The sequence below is a fragment of the Equus przewalskii genome, chromosome 15, assembly GCF_037783145.1.
Source record: "Equus przewalskii isolate Varuska chromosome 15, EquPr2, whole genome shotgun sequence".
In the NCBI taxonomy this organism is placed as follows: Eukaryota; Metazoa; Chordata; class Mammalia; order Perissodactyla; family Equidae; genus Equus; species Equus przewalskii.
In genome coordinates, this window is record NC_091845.1 from 74535026 (window position 1) to 74554545 (window position 19520).

Sequence of the window (19520 nt, forward strand, 5' to 3'; positions counted from 1 at the left end):
TGCCCCAGTAGCACAACACCCTGTAATGTATGCTTCAGGGAATGCGAAGATGAGATCAGACATGCCCTCAGCGAGCTCGCAGTCTGAAGGACTCCATAGCTTGATAAACATAATTCAAGCAAGAGGCAAATCAAAAGGTTTTAAAGGATTTCCATTTAAGGCCCCTTATACCTTCTCCCCTCTGAGAGATCTCATCTACTCTTATAACCTTAACTGTGACTTAATGTACACATTACTTTGCCAGCCTTGACTTTTCTCCATCTAATTGTGTTAATGTTACCCATCACTTCCAACAAAGCGCATTCCTTCTCTTAATAGAAGGACTTAGTCATGACTTCCCATTTTTATTAAAGGTGCTATCTTTCACTGATCGCTCACTGTTAAACCTCTTGAATCATCTCTTGACTCTTCCCTCTTTTCGTGACCCTATATCTAATCAGTCTTGAAGTTCTGTTGGCTCTTCATTCTTAACGTTTCTCACATCTGTCTGTTCCCATGGCCACCCTCTCATTCAGGACCTTATCATTTTGTGCCTGCATTACCACAGTGTCCTTGCAGTTTTTACTGCCCCTGGTGTCTTAGCCTCTCAGTTCAAGTCTGTTCTCCACTTTAATTTTTCCATAGAACACATTGGACACACTGCTTCCCTGGTTCAGTTCTTTAGTGGGTTCCTATTACCAAAGGGCTGACATTTATGTTCAGCTTTGGATATAAGATTCTTTATCCGCTGCGTGAACCTTCTATGCCATATAAACTAAGTTTCTCAAGCTCTTGGGTTCTTCCAAACCCCATAACTCATATTATCTGCCCACTCATTTGTACGTATAAATTATAGGCTTTGTATGGATTTATTTATGTAATGTTCTTTGAGCTTCCGTCATTTGCCAGGCATAGCACTGGGTTTGGGAATACAGTGGTAGCTACACAGACCTGTCTCTGACCTTTTGGAGATTTTAGTATAATAGGGAAAATAGATATCAAATCTTCACACAGTTCTTTGTGAATGATGATTGGTGTTATGAGTGAAAAATACAGAGTGCTATACAAGCATGTAATAAGGGAACGTGATCTAATATGGAGGATGGTGAGGATGATATGGAGGATGAAGAAGTGACAACGATCTGAGGATTCAAGGATGAGAGTAAGACCTAGCTAGAAAAACAGAAGAGCATTCCAGGCAAAGGGAACTGCATTTGCAGAGGTCCTGAGGCCTTTAATAATTATTCTGTCTTACTTTTTTAGAGAGTAAATTAATTCAGAGGTAAGCGCTTGCCCTTTTCTTCTTAATCTCACTACTATTTATAGCACTGTGTCTTGCATATACTAGGTACTCAGTAAATGCTTGAACTATCTATTTTGGGGACTTGGACAAACTCTCCAACTATCTTTCTAGGCTCCACCATGATCACCCCTATCCCTCTTTGGTTTGCATTTAGCATTATGTCACCCTTTCAACAAATTTATAAATTCTCCCATATTTCCCCAACTTTTGGATGATTTTACATTGATTTCATTTTTTAAAAACTTATATTTTGGAATAATTATAGATTCATAAGAAGTTGCAAAGATAGTACAGAGAGATCCCAGTGTACAGTTCAGCCAGTTCCCCCCATTGGTTACATTTTATATAACTATAGTACAATATCAAAACCAGGAAATTGATATTGGTATAAGTATGTGTATAGTTCTGTATCATTTGTGTAACCACTACCACAGTCAAAATACAGAACTAGTCTGTCACCACAAAGATCTCTCTCATGCTACCTCTTTATAGTCGCAGCTACCTACTCCCCCTCCTGTACTATCTCTAGCCCTTCGCAGCCACTAATCTCTTCTACATCTTTATAATTTTGTCATTTTCTATAATGTTATGTAAATGGAGTCATACAGTATGTGACCTTTTGAGATTGGCTTTTGTCACTCAACATAATGCCCTTGAGAGAGCCATCCAAGTTGTTTTGTGTATCAATAGTTTATTCCTTTTTATTGCTAAGTAGTATTCCATGGTATGGATGTACCGCAGGTTGTTGAACCATTCACCTATTAGAGGTTTTGCTTGTTTCCAGTTTTTGGCTATTACAGCCTGCTGTGAATGATTATGTACACGTTTTTTGTGGACATAACTTCTCTTATCTCTGAGATAAATACCCAGGAATGCTATTGCTAGGTTGTGTGGTAAATGTATGATTAGTTCTTAAAGAAACTGACAGACTTTTCTGGAGTGGTTGTACCATTTTACATTCCCGCCAGTAATATATGAGAGATCCAGTTTCTCTGCACCCTCACCAGCATTTAATATTGTCATTATTTTTTCTTTTAGGCATTCTAACAGATGTATAGTGATATCTCATCATGGTATTAATTTGCATTTCCCTAAGGATTAGTAATGTCAAAAATATTTTCATTACTTATTTACCATCCACATTTTATTGAAATATGAATGAAATATTTTCATGAAATATTTCTTCATATCCTTTTGCCCACTTGTTAGTAGGACTATTTGTTTTTTGACTGTTGAGTTTTGAAAACTCTTTATATGATCTGGATATGAGTCTTTTGTCAGATAGATGCTTTGCAAATATTTTATCCTGGTATGTAGTTTATTTTTTCATCCTCTTAACCATAGGTTAAAAAATGAACTTTGATCTCAACTTCCTATCTTACACAAAAGTCATTCAAAATGGATCATAGATTTAATTGTAAAACAAAATAAAACTTTTAGAAAAAACAGAAGAAAATCTGCAGAATCTTGGGCTTGGTGAAGAATTAGACATAACACCAAAAGCACGACCTGTTTTTAAAAAATTGATAATTGTACTTAATCAAAATGAAAATTTATGCTTTGTGAGAGACCCTGTTAAGAGGATGATTGCGTTTTACTTTGGTCACTTTGTTATGATTTGAGAGAGGCAAGGTAATAAAACACTTTTGAATCATATTGTAGGCTGATATAGACACTAAGACACTTATTAATTTTAATTGCCTCCATTACAATCTTTTCTCAGTGCCGTTAGGCCTTTTTGACAAGCAGGTGTTAAAATTGTGTAGGATATTCCAAATCTGGATGTCCCTTGATTTTGTTCTGTTCTTGATAATTATAAGCATTTTCTTGGCCTTAAGCTGTGTATTGATTTGCTCTTTTACATGGACAACTGACAATAGTTAGAAAAAAATTTTTTGTGAAGTTAAGCCCAACTAATCCTATAAGCATGAATTTGGCTTCTCTTGGTTTTTAGTAATAAATGCAAAGTAAAATCTGGTCACTGTATTTTAAGGTTTGCCATTGGTTTACTCTACAAAGCACTAATAAGCACACAGTATGTCAGGAGGTGGTCCTAAAAGAAATTAATCAATATGAACTTCCTAATCTTTACTGGCAGTGTGTAAAGAATGGGAGATGTTTTCAGACATCTTGCTGTCTCTTTAAGGAAAGATTGCCATCTGAATTCAGACAATAAATGCTCAAGAAGTCTTTTAAGCTTTACCACGAATTAGAGACACCTTCATGTGGGGTCTTCTGATTTCACTTGGAGATCTAAGCTTCCTATCTCCTCCCGTTCTCATTACAAATTTTAAAATAGTGCCAGGGGCCAGGAATTTCAGTGATTTTTGGCTTGTGTCTTTTTGATTTCTGATTTGGCAGTTGTTTTGCAGTGCCATCTGTCATGTTGGCTTCTGCCTAAAGATATGGAATTATTGACAAAGGAAAATTCCTGTTACTTTCTGGAAATTGGAGAACATCTGCCTTCACTGAGCAGTGGTGCTGTGATCCCTGGGATTGTTTAGATAGGAATGAAAGGTATTCCAAATAAGAGCTGTTTTGCAGAAACAGCTCCCACTTGTCACTTTGGTAAAAGAAAACTGTTTTGACCTCATTCCATAAAATCAGAAGAATGAAGAGTTAGCTACAGCCTTTAGTAAATTCGTAATTCAGTTATTGGGGAAGGGGGAATGATGAGACAGTGTCATGCTTTCTATTAAAAAGGAACAGTTGTGGCCCAGTGGGAAGAGTTTCCCGCCTCTAAGACTTATTAATATTTGGAGATCTTTACCACCTGGGAAATGATTATAGAACATATGATTCTTTTGCTTCAGCAGTGTTTTAAGAACTTATTAGACTTTCAAAAAGTTGTAAGTGGTGACTGATTGGATAAGGGGAAGGAGAAAAGGGAAAGTTGTCATCATGATCAAGCGTGATTCGTAAGATTTTTACCTTTACAACTAGGTGGTATCATCTACTGAGGTGATGAGGATTAGGAGAGGAACATGTTAGGGGAGTAAGGAGGAAAAATGGGTTTCACTTGGGGCATGCTGAGTTGGAAGTGTTTTCTGGACATCCATTTAGAGGTGTCCAATAGGCAGTTGGAAATTCTGGAGTGTTTTCTATACCACCAAGCAATTCTCCAGTTTACTGTGGACACTGGCTGGATGTCTTACAATTTAACTCAATTCTGCCACTATCTACCTGGAGATAGTGTCAGATCTCATAGATTAAGGGCTCCATTCTAACAAGACTTCCCCCACTTTGGATCCCAGTTGTAAGTCCAGGTTGTTCTTCTGTGCCTCTGACTAACCAGCTATAAATCAAAGATTCCCATGCCTCCCTCCTTGGGTTCAATCATTTGTTAGAACAGTTCACAAAGCTCAGGAAAACATTTACTTCTGTTTACCAGTTTATTGTAAAGGATATTATAAAGGATACAGATGAACAGCCAGATGAAGGTACATAAGGCAATATCTGGAAGAGTCCCAAGTGCTGGAACTTCTGTCCCTGTAGAACTGGGGTGTGCCACCCTCCCAGCACATGGATGCATTCACCAACCTGGAAGCTCATCAGATTTTATTTAAGAATTTTTATAGAGCTTTAGTCTCCAACCTCCAACTCTCTGCCTTCCCAGAGGTTGGTGAGTGGGACTGAAAATTCCAACCTTCTAATCACTTGGTCTTTCTGGTAACCGGTCCCATCCTGAGGTTAGAATTTCTAGGGACACCTTGGCCTAATCATTCATTAGCATAAACTCAGGTGTGCTCAAAACTCCTTATGAATAAGCAGAGACACTCATATCACTCAGGAAATGCCAAGGGTTTTAGGAGCTCTGTGCCAGGAACTGGGACAAAGACTAAATGTGTTTATTACACCATAGATAAAAAGGTCTAGTGCTTAAACCTGGGTGAAGATCATCATTTGGGAGTCATCAGCATATTGATCAGTGGTTTTAAACCTTTTAATGATAAGAGTCTCAACACCCTCTTCCCCAGAAAAATATGCATCTGCCTAAAGAATCGCATAATCTCAAGGGGTTGATGGAATCCCTGAAACCCACACAACAGTCTTGAGTTAACAGTGCTGTTCTTTACTCATCCCAAAGTCAGCCACAAAAACATATGTAGCAAAATTTTAAAATCATTTTGGAATGGTAAAAATTGTGCCAATAAGGTTTTAAAACTCACGTAAGGTGTCATGTAGGGGACTTGGCTCTGAAGAATCATAATCTTTTGCCCAGAGTATGCCAGTGATCTTCCACAAAGTGTTCCATATCTACAGAAAGAGCTTTGTGTAGCACATGGTGTAGCAGGCCCGGGAGGCAGACCTAGGTTAGCTAGAGATCCAAGCTAGGACAAAGTAAGGCAGTTGTGGATCTGGGCACAGGCAAAGTGGAATAGACAGAGATCACAAGTGGCCCATAATATTGGCATGATTGTCACAGGTTGCAGTGTGGATAATGGGTCAGACAGATCCTGAGTTGTACTTTAATAGGAAAGCTAGCTAATGCACCAATTGCTGGAAGTGGTGGGCTGAGTCTGAGTCAAGCACCATGGATAGCTCCGAGGCAAGGGTGTTTACTGCCTCTAAGAATCTGAAGCAAATAAGGCCTTTTTTTTTTAAATCAGGAGGCAGCTAGTCTATCTGGACAATACTGCTTTTGATGTGTACCATAAAAGATGGTACCTAGGATCTCTAAGTCATTGCGATCTTAAAATTCATGATTGCAGTCGTGAATAATAATTTGAACTATTCTTTTGGCCCAGGACAGCACCATACCCATGTCTAAATAGCCACACTCTGTTGTGTCAGGATTGAGAACTAGGCATTTGAATGCATCCTAGTGGGTTTCCTGGGCTGTCTTATCATCTTGGGAGGCATCTAAATGAACCTCAGCCAACCTAGAGAGTATCTCAATGTTGGTAAAACTCCTCACAACCCTTGTCATTCCTACGCCGCAAAGATGGTTCTTGCTCCCTTGGACTTTCAGATTATGCTGTTTTGCACCATAGGTCCTTACTTAGTTTATTTACTCTCTCTGGAGGGATCTCTTCTTGGCCCTCAGTCTTCAGACAGTCCCGTCCACATTGAAGAGTAAACAAATAGAATTTAATAGTGAGAAGGAACCTTAAAGATCGTCTAGACCCAAATAACTCTTTGTGATTTGTACTATACTTTAAAAGGCTAAACATTGCAGTGCTTGATTAGAAAGAAGCATGAATGCTAAATTGCTCCCAGTTCTTGTGACTACCAAAGCATGTTAATAGCAATTGTTGATATTATACAAGGGCTGTAATAATATTTTACTACATTAAAGACTCACTACAGAAAAAGTAAAGGCTACTCTTCATATCCCTTTTAATCTAACTGTGCCCTGGTTTTTCTATTATGAAATAAAAATCCTCCTTTGTGTCAATGTAAAATTATGGAATCTTTGCCTGGAAGAAACTTGCAGATAATCTTGAGTTCATCCTTGCCATTTTTTTATTGGGGAAAACTGAGCACCAAAGAGGCTGACTTGCCCACTGTCATATGCTGTTATATAAAGTGTCAGAGTCAGATTTCCAAACATCTAAATTTTAAAACATATGTGCACTGCCTTACATGTGAGAATTTCATTTTCAAACTCTATAAGCACTGATTTATTTACTGTTTATTTTAAAATATGTTCTCTCAACATGTTAAAGTCTGATTTTTCAGCCTTTATTTATTGAGAGGTCAGGATTGCCTCTTATCCAAGTAGGTTAAGTTAAAAATGATATATTTAAGTATTTCTTGATTGTGTTTGTGAAATTAAAGCATATTATATTCTATTATATGACAATCTCAGTTGTCATAAGTATGTTACATTCTACACTGATGGGATCCAGCCAAACTGTGAAGCGCCATTTTATGAACTTTAAAGCTGCAGTTTAGCTGCAGAGGCTGCAGTTTATCAAGGCTTTGGTTAATCTTCGGAGGGAGGATGATGTGAGCCTCTGCAAACACTGAAGAATGAATCCCATGACAAAAAAAATTTAAGGATAAAAATAGTTGCAAAAATGCTATGTGAAAGTATAAAGGATTTGAAAGAATTGAATGAGAATCTGAGTCCTAACAGGGCCAAAAGTTTACCAGAATACAAAAAGTAAAAAAAAAGGGGGGCGGAATCCTCCAAACTCTTGGGTTTTAAGTAGCATTGGGGCATTTTCTTTCAATTTTTCTTCGTTTTGGAGGCAAGTGGGGATTTTGGAATACTACGTAGGAAGGTCATGATAGCTTTCTGCAAGGAAAAGGTTAGTCTTTTTTGTTGATGATATTATCCTTTTGGTATTGTTCCAGAGGGAGGCAGATTTTTTCCCCCTCAAAATTAGGAAAGAATTGTCTAGCAGTTAGTGTCAGAGTGAAATAAACTCTGGCAGAGAAATGCTTTGCATCACCAGAACTCTTCAAGCAAGAGTGAGGCAGTATTTAGGATTTTGTGAGGTTATCTTACCAGAACAAAGGGGGAAACATATGATTTTAAACTAAGGCACAATTTAGTAAGATACTGATTTTAAAGTATTGATTTCTGATATTCTGGACACTGGCAGCCCTAATCTCTTTAGGGACAACTGCAAACATGTCGTGTCCCTGAGCTTTAAAATGAATAATGTGAATTTGTGACTGATCTAAGCAGTAGACTTATTTGGGATTTCAGAAAATTGTGAAAGTGACAAAAGAAGTCTTTTTTTTTTTTTTTTGGACTGAAAGTTTTGGAGGCATCAGAAAACCAGATTTTGGTTTCAAATAGTTTTTGGAATGAGGAAGAGGTTCTGGGGCTCCAGCTGACTGGAGTGGTAGCTGTTTCAGGTAGTGGTCTCTACCTCTACCAGACTTAACACCTTCCTCTTAAAATGTGTTTTGTGGAGCCTCCTTGGCTGTCCTGAAGTGAAGTTCATAGATAAGTTAACTATCCTCACAGGTAACTTTAAGAGTTGGCATAATGCCCTGGCTGTATTAAGAAAGAAAGAGCAGGAAACTAATTTATATCATTTAAATGAACAAATACTCAGGTACTTCTGTACTAGAAAGAAGTAATAAAGTAGTCATATATTTGCAAAGGTCCGTAGTTTGGCTGTGAATGTGACCACTTCGCTACAGACTGATATAGGTATGATGGAATGGTTACTTAAATACAGTAAGTGGTATTGTTTTTGATGTGACTTTCTTTCTTTCTTTTTTTTTTTTTGAAGATTGGCACCTGAGCTAACATCTGTTGCCAATCTTTTTTTTTTCTTCTTCTTCTCCCCAAAGCCCCCCAGTACATAGTTGTATATTTTAGTTGTAGGTCCTTCTGGTTGTACCATGTGGGACACCACCTCAGCATGGCTTGATGAGCAGTGCCATGTCCGCGTCCAGATCGGAACCCGTGAAACCCTGGGTCGCTGAAGCGGAGTATGTGGACTTAACCACTCGACCACGGGGCCGGCCCTGACATGACTTGCTAAAATGAACAACTTGTGGTAAAGTTCCTAACAAGACAAAGTACAACCTTTTCTTTATTCATATGAGAATTAATTGCATTCTTGGAAAATTGATTGTATAGCAGAGTGATTCAAAACATAGTTTCTGTTTATATATAAAATAGAGTTAGAGTCTAGGCTCAGATAATTAAAAATGGGTTTCTTGCCTGTGTGACTGCATAGTGGAAAGTCTTTGGGGATGTGGGCCTGTCATCCTATGCATTGCAGAACGTCTAGCATCCTTGGTCCTTGCCCACTAGAAATCAGTAACACCTGTTGTCATTTTGACAGCCAAAATCACTTCCGTGGATTTATAAAATGTATCTTAGGGAGTATTGCTGTCCCTATTTAGAACTGCTGAGAGGCCGAGAGCATGGGACTTTCTGAATGGTAGATGTATCCTAGTTACCTCCCTTTCTCTCCTGTACTTCTCCCTCCCCCCAGCTTGTGACAGTTTTTAGTATAAGGACATGGAAATATGCTAGTAAACATTTCCCCTTGTAGCATGTATAGCCCCCTAATATTCTGTATCACTTAATTATTATGTTTATTGCTTTTTATCTTTCTCCCCTTGCTGAAACATAAGCTCTGCGGAGATAGGCTTTTCTTTTCTTTTCTTTTCTTTTTTGTTTGGGGGGGGGGGGTCTTTAGTCATTGCCTAGAACAGGGCCTGCATAGCTGTTTAAATATTTGTTGGCTGACTGAATTGAGTACAACTTCAGCTTGTTTTGTATTCCCAAGTGTGTACTATATCATTATAATACTAAATTCTGTTTCTCAAACACATCACATGGCTTCAGAACTTTGTTTTGTGTGTGCTGGGCTCTCCACCTGGAGTCCTTGTCTTTTTTTCCTCCCTTTTTCACCTGGCAAGTTAATATTAGTCTTTCAGATTACTCATCCTCACTGTTTAGGCATCATAGCCCATTCCACCCCTAACTTCAGTACTTCAGTTAACTGTATCAGCTTCTTTTTATCTTGTATCCACTTTCATGGTTACACTTATCTTGTGTTTCAAGTTACACTTGTAACTTACTTGCTTCTCTATCTGTTTCCTTTCTGTGCTGTGAACACCTTGAGGGTAAGAGACTCTTATCTTCTCTCTCTGTTACCACCACCTAGAATGATACCTGGTAAATTAAAGATATTCACCTGTTGAATTTCAGCCTGAAATAGGTTTTAAACTAAATCTTTATAAAGTTCAAGCGTCCTGTTTTTTTGCGTGTTTCTTTTATCTCTCCCCAAAACCAAGATTTTCCCTGACACTGCTGAATGATGAACATTATGAACAATTTTATCTTGAGGTTCCTAGTAGTTTGTGGAATAATCAGCATTAAATTTTGGTTGGCAATCACTAGTTTAAACATTCATTTCTTAGGGGTCAGAATTCTCCTTTGAGAACTGTAACATTTTAATTTCTAAAGAGCACATGAATTTAAATGAGTAAATAGATATGAAAACGCTTTGTAAACTGTAACATACTAAATAAGTGTCAGGTATCATAGAAATATTATCTCTCTACCTTTTCTTTCTGGGTTGGTTGTATGGGAAAGAGAACACTGTAAATTGATTCTTCCTTGAACTATACATTGGTATTCTAAACTGTGATCTTATATTCTCTGAGTCCATGGCAATACCTAAAGTTAGTGATAAAAACTCTACAAATGTTTATACATCTTTTAGCAGCTTTAAAAATCTCTAGTAATGAAAGTTAGATTTTTAAGTTCAGCCCTTAAGTGCATATTTATTTCTTGCTAAGTACTTAGCTTGCTCTGAGAGAAAGCTACTATCAGGTGAGGAAAAGAATCTTTGAATAATTAGGCTTTAACCGTGAATATAAATAACCAAGAGGAGCATTAGTGCACATTAGTACACTTGTTAAAGCAATTAACTTTTTTGTACAGAAATTGAATTTCCCTGAAATCAGTATTTGTGTGGTACTTTTGCAGTTTATGAGGGATTTTCCTGTATATTATCTCATTTGATCCACACTCCAAGCTATGTGGTAATATCACCATTTTATAGTTGAAGAAGCAGTCTCAAAATTTTATTTTTGCCCTAAATCACAAAGCTAGTGAGTGTTAGAACTAGGACTCAAACTCAAGTCTTCAAATGCCACATCATTTGTTCTTTCTACCACCCGGTGCCTGAGTATGTTAGAAGTAAAGAATACTGTATTATAGTGAAATATACGTAGAGCAAGACTTTAATGAAAGAAATAAAATAGTTTGATGTCTCCTTATTAACCCTTAAACTACCATTCTTCATTGTCTAATAAACTCACCATTTCACTCAAAAACTTCAGTTGAACACATTTAGTTCTCCTAATTTTTGAGTTAAGTCCTGTTCATGGCAAGTCTAAGACGTAGTAATTTGACATTCAAAATCCTTCCTAAAGAATTTTTTTTCAAAAGGCAGAATTTTAATTCACCCCACTCATGGGTAGTTTATTCAGGAGGGCAATTAGAGACTATTCTAGTGTGCCCTTAAGTTTTTCCTCTTTTCTTTTGTACAGTGGTCTCCCCTTATCCGCAGGGGATGCGTTCCACGATCCCCAGTGGAAGTCTGAAGCCATGGATAGTATCGAACCCTGTATATACAGTAGTCCTCCCTTATCCACAGTTTCACATTTTGCGGTTTCAGTTACCTGTGGTCAACTGTGGTCTGAAAATATTAAATGGAAAATTCCAGAAATAAACAGTTCATAAGTTTTAAATTGCCTACCATTCTGAGTAGTGTGATGAAATCCCACACTGCCCCACTCCCTCTTGCCTGGGATGGAAATCATCCCTTTGTCTAGTGTATCCATGCTGTACGTGCTATCCACCAGTTAGTCACTTAGTAGCCTTCTCAGTTATCAGATCAGTTGTGGCTTGTGTTCAAGTCACCCTTATTTTACGTAATAATGGCCCCAAAGCACAAGAGTAGTGATGCTGGTAATTCAGATATGTCAAAGAGAAGCCATGAAGTCCTTCCTAGAAGTGAAAAGGTGAAAGTTCTCGACTTAATAAGGAAAGAAAAATAATCATATGCTGAGGTTGATAAGATCTAAAGTAACTTTTATTACAGCATATTGTTATAATTGCTCTATTTTGTTGTTAGTTATTGTTAATTTATTACTGTGCCTACTTATAAATTAAACTTTATCATGGTTATGTATGTATAGGCAAAAAAACATAGTGTGTATGGGGTTCTGTTCTCCATGGTTTTAGGCACCCATTGGGGGTCTTGGAACGTATCCCTCTGGATAAGGGGGTCTACTGTACTATAAAAGACGAATAAAAGGTAGGTGGATTATATGGCTCAGTTTGTCTCCAACCTCTTGGTTTATGTGTAATATTCTGTAACAGTTACTAATAGTTCCCTCTTTCAATCTTAAAATTACCTTAGTTTGGTGACAAATTTGAAGGTCTGTTAGTCATCTATTATATTGTTATGTAACCAATTACCCTAAAACTTGGCTGCTTAAAACAATGTTTACTATCTCACAGTTTCTGTAGGTCAGGAATTCAGGTGTGGCTTAGCTGATGCCTCTGCCGGAAAGTCTCTCCTGAGGTGGCAGTCAGGATGTCAGCAGGAGTCATGTCTCACCAGAAGACTCAACTGAGGGAGAATCTATTTCCAGGCTCGCTCACATGGTTATTGGCAGGATTTAGTTCTATGTGGGCTCTTGGACTAAGGGCCTCAGTTCCATGCCAGGTGGGCCACTTTGCAGGGCAACTCACAGCATGGCAGCTGGCTTTTGACAGAGACAGACAGACAGACAGAACTGTGAAATGACATCTCTTCACCTCTGCTGCATTCTGTTTGCTAGAATCAAGTCACTAAGTCCAGTCTTCACTCAAGGGAGACATTGCACAGGGCTTGACTAGCAGGAGGTGGGCATCCCTGGGGGCCGTCTTAGAAGCTGCCTATCATAGATGCTCACCTAATAAAAGGGAACTTGCTTCCACATAATACTTCTCCACAATAGAAGGCGACTCATTACCCGTTTCTGTCTTTGTTTTCCTGCAAGAAGTTTGCTTCAAGCTTCTCTTCTTTTTTTAATGACCAGTACCCATTTCTACACACAGTAGATTCAGCTCTTCTCTAGTCACAAATTTGGTGTCTACAAACTTTCTGCTGAAGGGATCCATGTGCATTTTTCACATAATATAATTTTGGGGGGAGTACTATTAAGCATAAACTCTAACAGGTTTTTAATGTGTACATTTGTGGTGACTTTATTGCAGCTTTGAATGTGTAAAATGAGTTCAGAGCTGGGTTTTGAGGTCTTGCTAGGTCGTTTGTTTGAAGCCTTGTGCCAAAAAGTGGAGATCGTAGTCTGACCCTGGCTAGCTCTCCTCTCCTTCATAGGCACAGACTGTACCTTGAGCTTTAGGCTGGCTGCTTGGCACATTCACTCTATTGGTTGGGAGGATGGAGGACTCACCATGTGTACAATCCCTTCTAGCTGCTGGAGGCTACAGAAAGTAATTTAAAAGGCCCTTGTTGTTTTGAGGTCAGAGTGAAGCCAGATCTTGAAAGGACAGAACATCAGAAACCCTCCTAACCTTGCCTCTGTGGGCAGGAGGGAAGAAGGAACCCCAGTGCTTCTCATATTTCTGGAGTAAATAAGAAGTGCCCAGATCAACTGTCCCTAACATGTCCCAAAGTGAACTTTTGATCTTCTCTCTCAAACCGGCATCTCCCACAGTCTTCCTTATCTCATTAACTGGTGACCCAGTCTTCCTAGGTGTGCAGGCAAAAATCTTAAGTGTTATCCTTGGCTCCTCCTTTCCTTCACACCCCGAATCCAGTCTGACAGCATATCCAATTTGACAGTCATTTCAATTTCAGCATTTATCTGGAATCTGAATAAGTCTTACTACTCTTAAACTCTTGCTCTTGTTCAGGCTACCATCGTCTCTCTGAAATAACAGCATTTCACACTACTGAAATGGCCTCCTACCTAGCCTCCCTGCTTTCGTCCTCTAGCCCACTCCATACTTTTGTCTGTTCCTAAAATTGCAACCAGAGTGATCCTTTTAAAACAAGTCAGAACCTGTCTGTTTTCCCAAACCTGTCTAATGGCTTTCCAACTCATGCCATAAGATCAAAATCCTTACAGTCATCAACAAAGCTCTACTCCAGCACTGTCCAGTGGAAAAATAATGTAAGCTACATATGTACTTGTAGTTTTTCTAGCAGCCATGCTGTAAAAGTAAAAAGAAAATAGATGAAATTAATTTTAATGTAACCAATATATCAAAATATTATTTCAACATGTGATCAATATAAGGAATTAACATCAAATTATTTTACTTTTTTATATCAAGTCTTCAAAATCTGGTGTGTATTTTGCACAATTTGGATGCTAAATTTTGATCAGAAATACTTGATTGGCATTTAGGTTTCATAAAATTTACAGTTGAAAAAGTAGATTTACATACCCAAGTAGTTCTAAACATTCTTAAACATTTCCTGATAACTGAATCCAGTATTGGTTTTTAAGTTTAAATTTTAATTAAAGTTAAAAAATTTAAAATGTAATTCCTAGCCACATTTCAAATGCTCAGTCGCCATCTGAGGCTAGTGGCTATCATATTGGACAAAACAGCTCTTTACCATCTGGCCCCTCTTCACTGACCTCATCTCCTGCTGCTTTCTCCTTTGCTCGTTCTGCTCCAGCTATGATGGCCTCCTGTTCTTGTATCACAGCAGGCGCTTCCCATTTCAGAACTTTTGCATTTGCAGTTCTCTTTGCCTAAAAAGCTTTGCCCCCAGATAGGCACATGACTTACTCCTTCACCTTCTTCAGATCTTTGCTCAAATGTCACCTTGGAGAAGCTTTCCCTGACCAACCTATTTATATCTGCACCAATTACCTTCTCTCTCAAGTTCTTACATTTTCCAGGCTGCGTTTTAAAAGAAGAGTGGAGAGATAAGAGGGGGAAAGTGACCTGATCTGCAAAGGAAAGCAGTGAAATAATGAGAGTTGTCCCACGCAGACAGAAAAATAAATATGTTGGGCGAATGCACAGAGTAAAATAAGATGGAATAAATTACTATATCCCCTTAGCTTGCTACTACCTAGGCAGCTCAGAGGATCATTTTTTTGTGTACATGACTGACCCTCCTTATAGACTGAAGCTCCTTGAATGCAAGGCTCTTTCTTAACATCCTCTTGTACCTTCTTTGGCACCTGGCAAAGAACTTTGACCAAGAGGCAGTCTGAACTCTCCAGTCATGGGCCACCTATTGGTTAGCCTTTTGTATTTTACGTTCTGTGGTTGCCTCTGTACTTTCCAGACTTTTCAGTCCAGCAACTGGTATACTTGCAGGTGGTGTGTGTGTGTTGGCTTCACATGCCCTATGGCTGTGTTTATGACACTAATTCCTTCTTTCTTTCCTTGTTCATTTTCCAAAACCAACTCCTCTAAGAAGCTTTCACTGATTCTCCCAGTTCATTAACCCCTCCTCAGTGCTGCCTTTATGTGTGTATACTTCTATTTTGTATTCTAGTAGGGAGTATAAATATGTAAACACAATTACAATAGAGCATGAATTCCTGTGGGCAGGGGCCATGCCTTACTAAATTCTTTTTTTTTTTTTTTTTGGTCTTTAATGCCTTCCTCAGTGCCTTGCATATAATAGGTACTCAGTGCTTGTTAAATTGAATGAACCAGGAACAGAACAGTAAAGAACATTGCTGTTAATAGGTGAAATTTATGTTGTTTAAGATACAAGTTTTGAGGGCTGGCCCCGTGGCTGAGTGGTTAAGTTCATGCACTCTGCTTCGGCGCCCCAGGGTTTTGCCAGTTTGAATCCTGGGTGTGGACATGGCACCGCTCATCAAGCCATGCTGAGGTGGCGTCCCACATGCCACAACTACAAGGACCCACAACTAAAAATATGCAACTATGTACTGGGGGGGTGCTTTGGGGAGAAAAAGGAAAAAAAACAAAATCTTAAAAAAAAAAAACAAAGATACAAGTCTTAACCCCAAGTACCCTTTTTTAAACCTCATTGAGAGGCAAGAGATGTAGAGCTGTGGGAGAGTGTGGAGAGAAAGAGTGAAATCAAAGATCAGTCCCTAGATAGAGACTAAGGGGGTGAGATGCTCAGAAGCATTTACCGTATTGGAGAGCCAGGAAAGCCATGTGCTCAAATAGAGTGACAAAACTCATCTGTTTTTATTACAGGAGTGTTGTTTTCAGTTTTACTCTGGATTTTGCTCTTCCTATGTTGTTTGTTGATATATTTGTGTAGTTGTTTACATCCCTACTTGACATTTGACAATCTGGGTAAAGATCATCCCTCATTTGTTAACCAAGGGATTGGGACAGATAATTATTGAGTCCTTCTAACCCTATGATTCTGTTATGTTGAGGAAACCAGACCCTGTTGGTACCCATTAGGTATTGTAATGGTACGATGGTGGGCACAAGAATTTTCATCAGTTTTGTTTGTTTGCTGCCATGGTTTGTTCTTTATAAATGGAGTACGTACTAAATGTGGGAATTTGATTTGCCTATGAGGATATACTGGTAGCAAGCTCATAATGTGAAAATATGCTTTGATTTTGGATTAACTATATTGTCAGGAAATTAGAATTTGTGCAGTTTTTCTCCAGAGTTGTTTTTGGTGACTCAGAAGCTTAAGCTGGCATTGTGTCTTGGCAGTTAACTCTTTTTCTGATCAAGAGTTCTGGGTAGATTGGAAAAGTATTTCCTCCCCTCTATAATAATTTACTGCTAATGAGTGGCAGTACATAAGCATATTCCAGCAGACTTCAGGAAGAAACAGCAAGGGACAAAAATTCTTTTTCTCTGGTTCTTAGACATACATTCTTTGTTTTAAATAATGTTAAGTATTGAAAATTAAACATAAAAGATAAACATAACCCCCCAGAAATAAGTATTACAAGAAATAACATAGCGGACAAGCCCCACAACACAAATAAAAGGAGGTAAGTGCCCTTGTTCCTTATGCACTAACTCTCCCCCTTCTGCCGAGCCTCAGCCAGTTGAGACTAGAGAATCCTGTTGGACCTGATAAACCACTCTTATTCTTAGTTGTTTTTCCCTCACAGAAAGCGTGACAACTGCTTTATTTTGGTTTTTACATTTTGCACGTGCCTGCCTCCTAGCAGTGCACATCCTCTGCACCAATCCGAGGATCTTCCTCTTGACCTAGACTGCCCCTCGGAGACTGTTCCTGAGCTCCTTAGCCTTTTTCCTTGCCGAGAGCCAGCTTTTCTGCCTTTCGTGGATACTGAACAGAAGCAACAGTCCTATCTGCTATTCACATGTAGGTGATTAAGTTAATTAAGAAACTCAGCTTGCTTCTTAACACTTACTCCCAGTGCTTTTGTTGGCAAACCTTGCAGGGCTCACCACCAAGGTCCCACTGTCTAGTTATGTTTTTAGTGAGACCAGATATCTTCTTTCGTCCCCATCTTATTATTTATCTTGTCACAAGCTTTTCTCAGAATGATTTAATATAATAAGTATTTTATAGAAATTCTAATGCATCTACCTTAAGTTAGATTAAATAGCTATTTGATGTTGTGGGTGATGCTGTGAATTTGTGATTTGCATGGCTTCAGATGTCATAATTTTTCCCCCACTTTCTAGGAAGTAACAGCTAGCAGTCGCCACTATGTTGACAGGCTATTTGACCCTGATCCCCAGAAAGTTCTACAAGGTGTCATGTAAGTAGTATGTATTTAAGAGTCTATCAAAAAGTCTTGTTTGTTTTCGTGTTTGAATCTGCCAAATATTATAATTCTGAAAATGCAGGCTTATAACTTTTTTCTTTTGTTTTGGAAAGACTCCTTGACATTCATGACTTTAATATTGTACTGTAAAGAATTGTCTGTTGGGTAGTTGTTTACTGACTTGGTCAGCTTCATTTTTTTGTAGAATGCTTGTTTTTCGTTTTAAAGAATGTTTCTTTTGGAGAATGCTTTTGTGACTTTAATATCCAGCAAAAGCAAGACAATAAAATTGATGATCTTTTATAATTGGAAAGGGGTGGGAGAATAGGTCAGAAGGTTTTTTTGTTCTGTTTTTGGTTAATTCGTAGACTGTCTCTAAGGTTTGAATGTCTGAGTGATGTTTTAAATATCAGAATTTAGAAAGCAGTCATTAGAAAATTTAAGTAAACTCTTGATAACCTAAATGCCTTTCTTTTTTCCAAAATTTCCTTGTGTTTGGTGAGAGGACATATTTTTAAGCAACATACCTGAGGTGATTATGCTTTGAATAAATTAAGTGGGACAAGTATGATAAGGTTGCAAGAGATTGAAAGATGAATTCTTCAAAGAGCAGATTATCATGCTCTTGACACATTAGTTCTAAGGAATAAAGTCTAGCCTAAGACTCCTCAGAGGATTGGGAAACACACAGGGCCCACAGGCCTGAACTGTGTCCAGGGGAAGGAGGACACAAAAAAGGGTCAGGATGAGATACATCTGGGAAAGCAGTGAAGCGCGAATGAGTCCCTTTCTTCTTCTCTTACCCTGTTAGTGTTATCAGCCAAATAGTACCTTTAGTTTAACTCTCGCTCAACTATGGCAAGGCTGAGATGCTTTGTTTATGGAAGTTTCTACTGACTACAATTCTTATTCAAACCCCAACCCTCTTTTGCTGGCCACCCCCTTCCCCCCGAAAAAAGGCATTGTAGACCGGATGTCTTGGGGATGTGGATTAGTAAAGTGGAGGCAAGCTAAAAGGGAGTAAGGCTGCTTGATTATTGAAATTGAACTGGAAGGGAAGGTGAGGAGCTGGATGGAGACCCACCTGGAATACTTGACACCTTGTCTTCACATCTTCTCAGTTTAGAGAAATAGGAGGTGTTCTTATTTTTTCCATTATGTTAACTTTGTTTTTGTCCCTATCACCAGGAGACTTTATAATGATTTAATTAGCCCCACTTTTAGACTAGTTTGGTTATTACCAAGAAAAGCTATGTTAAATACATCGGTTAAATACGTCAGTTTGGGTTGTGCCTACACACACAAATTAGTTGAGGGGATAGGTTTAACTTAACACTCTTCCTTAGACGAGCAGACAGTTCCCGCACACAGCCAGACAGCTTTCTGTGTTTATAATCCCAGAAATCCTTAGGTGATTTAATGTAATCACCTAGATTAAAAATCACTTAAGATTCCTCAATAAATAGTTGAAAATGTCAGGCTCATTAAGTATTCATTGAATGATAGTAGAAGATGGTGTTATTATTATTTTTATTATTACTGCTACTATGGTTGTTTAGGAGAAAAGCTAAATTTGTCAGTCAAGAATTCTGTGTGAACTAGAAGGACCCACAACTAGAAATACACAACAATGTACTGGGGGGCTATGGGGAGAAAAAGGAAAAATAAAATCTTTAAAAAAAAAAGAATTCTGTGTGAAAAACTTGTATCTTGAGTTATATCTGATATGAACAGCTAATTCGAGTGTTGCTTGTCACTTTTGAAATTTTTTGTTTACCAAAGAACACTAGCTTCTTGAAAGTTGGTAAAATATACAAAAAACCATTAAAAAAATCGGGAAGAATGTGTTATAACAAACCAGCTAAGGTGTGGTTTGATAGCCTTACGCTTCTTAAAAAATTATCAAGTCTCAGACACTTAGCTGTCTGCTGAGATGGATAAGAAAGGCTTTTGAAGGGGGTGGAGGGGAAAGGGCCTGGGCTTTGGGGCTAGACAGCAGGAGGCTGAAGTCCTGGTTCGGACATTTCCTAGTGAAGTCCTTTCCTAGCTGTGTATAGGCAAGTTACTTAAT

At 38.4% G+C, this 19520-nt stretch overlaps 1 protein-coding gene across 10 annotated transcripts in view; it reads left to right on the forward strand.

Annotated features, from left to right (window-relative positions):
- ARMC8 (armadillo repeat containing 8) overlaps nt 1–19520 on the forward strand; it is a 93060-nt gene that overhangs the window by 2138 nt on the left and 71402 nt on the right. For 4 of the 10 annotated variants that reach the window (XM_008519547.2, XM_008519548.2, XM_070576155.1 and 1 more), the window contains exon 2: nt 17367–17443. The exons of 3 other annotated variants lie outside the window; for them this stretch is intronic. In XM_008519547.2, the coding sequence (XP_008517769.1) occupies nt 17367–17443 (77 nt within the window). Of the gene's footprint in view, nt 1–8567; nt 8749–17366; nt 17444–19520 lie in introns of all 10 variants that reach the window. 3 more of the 10 variants (XM_070576154.1, XM_070576156.1, XM_070576159.1) reach the window with 1 other exon arrangement.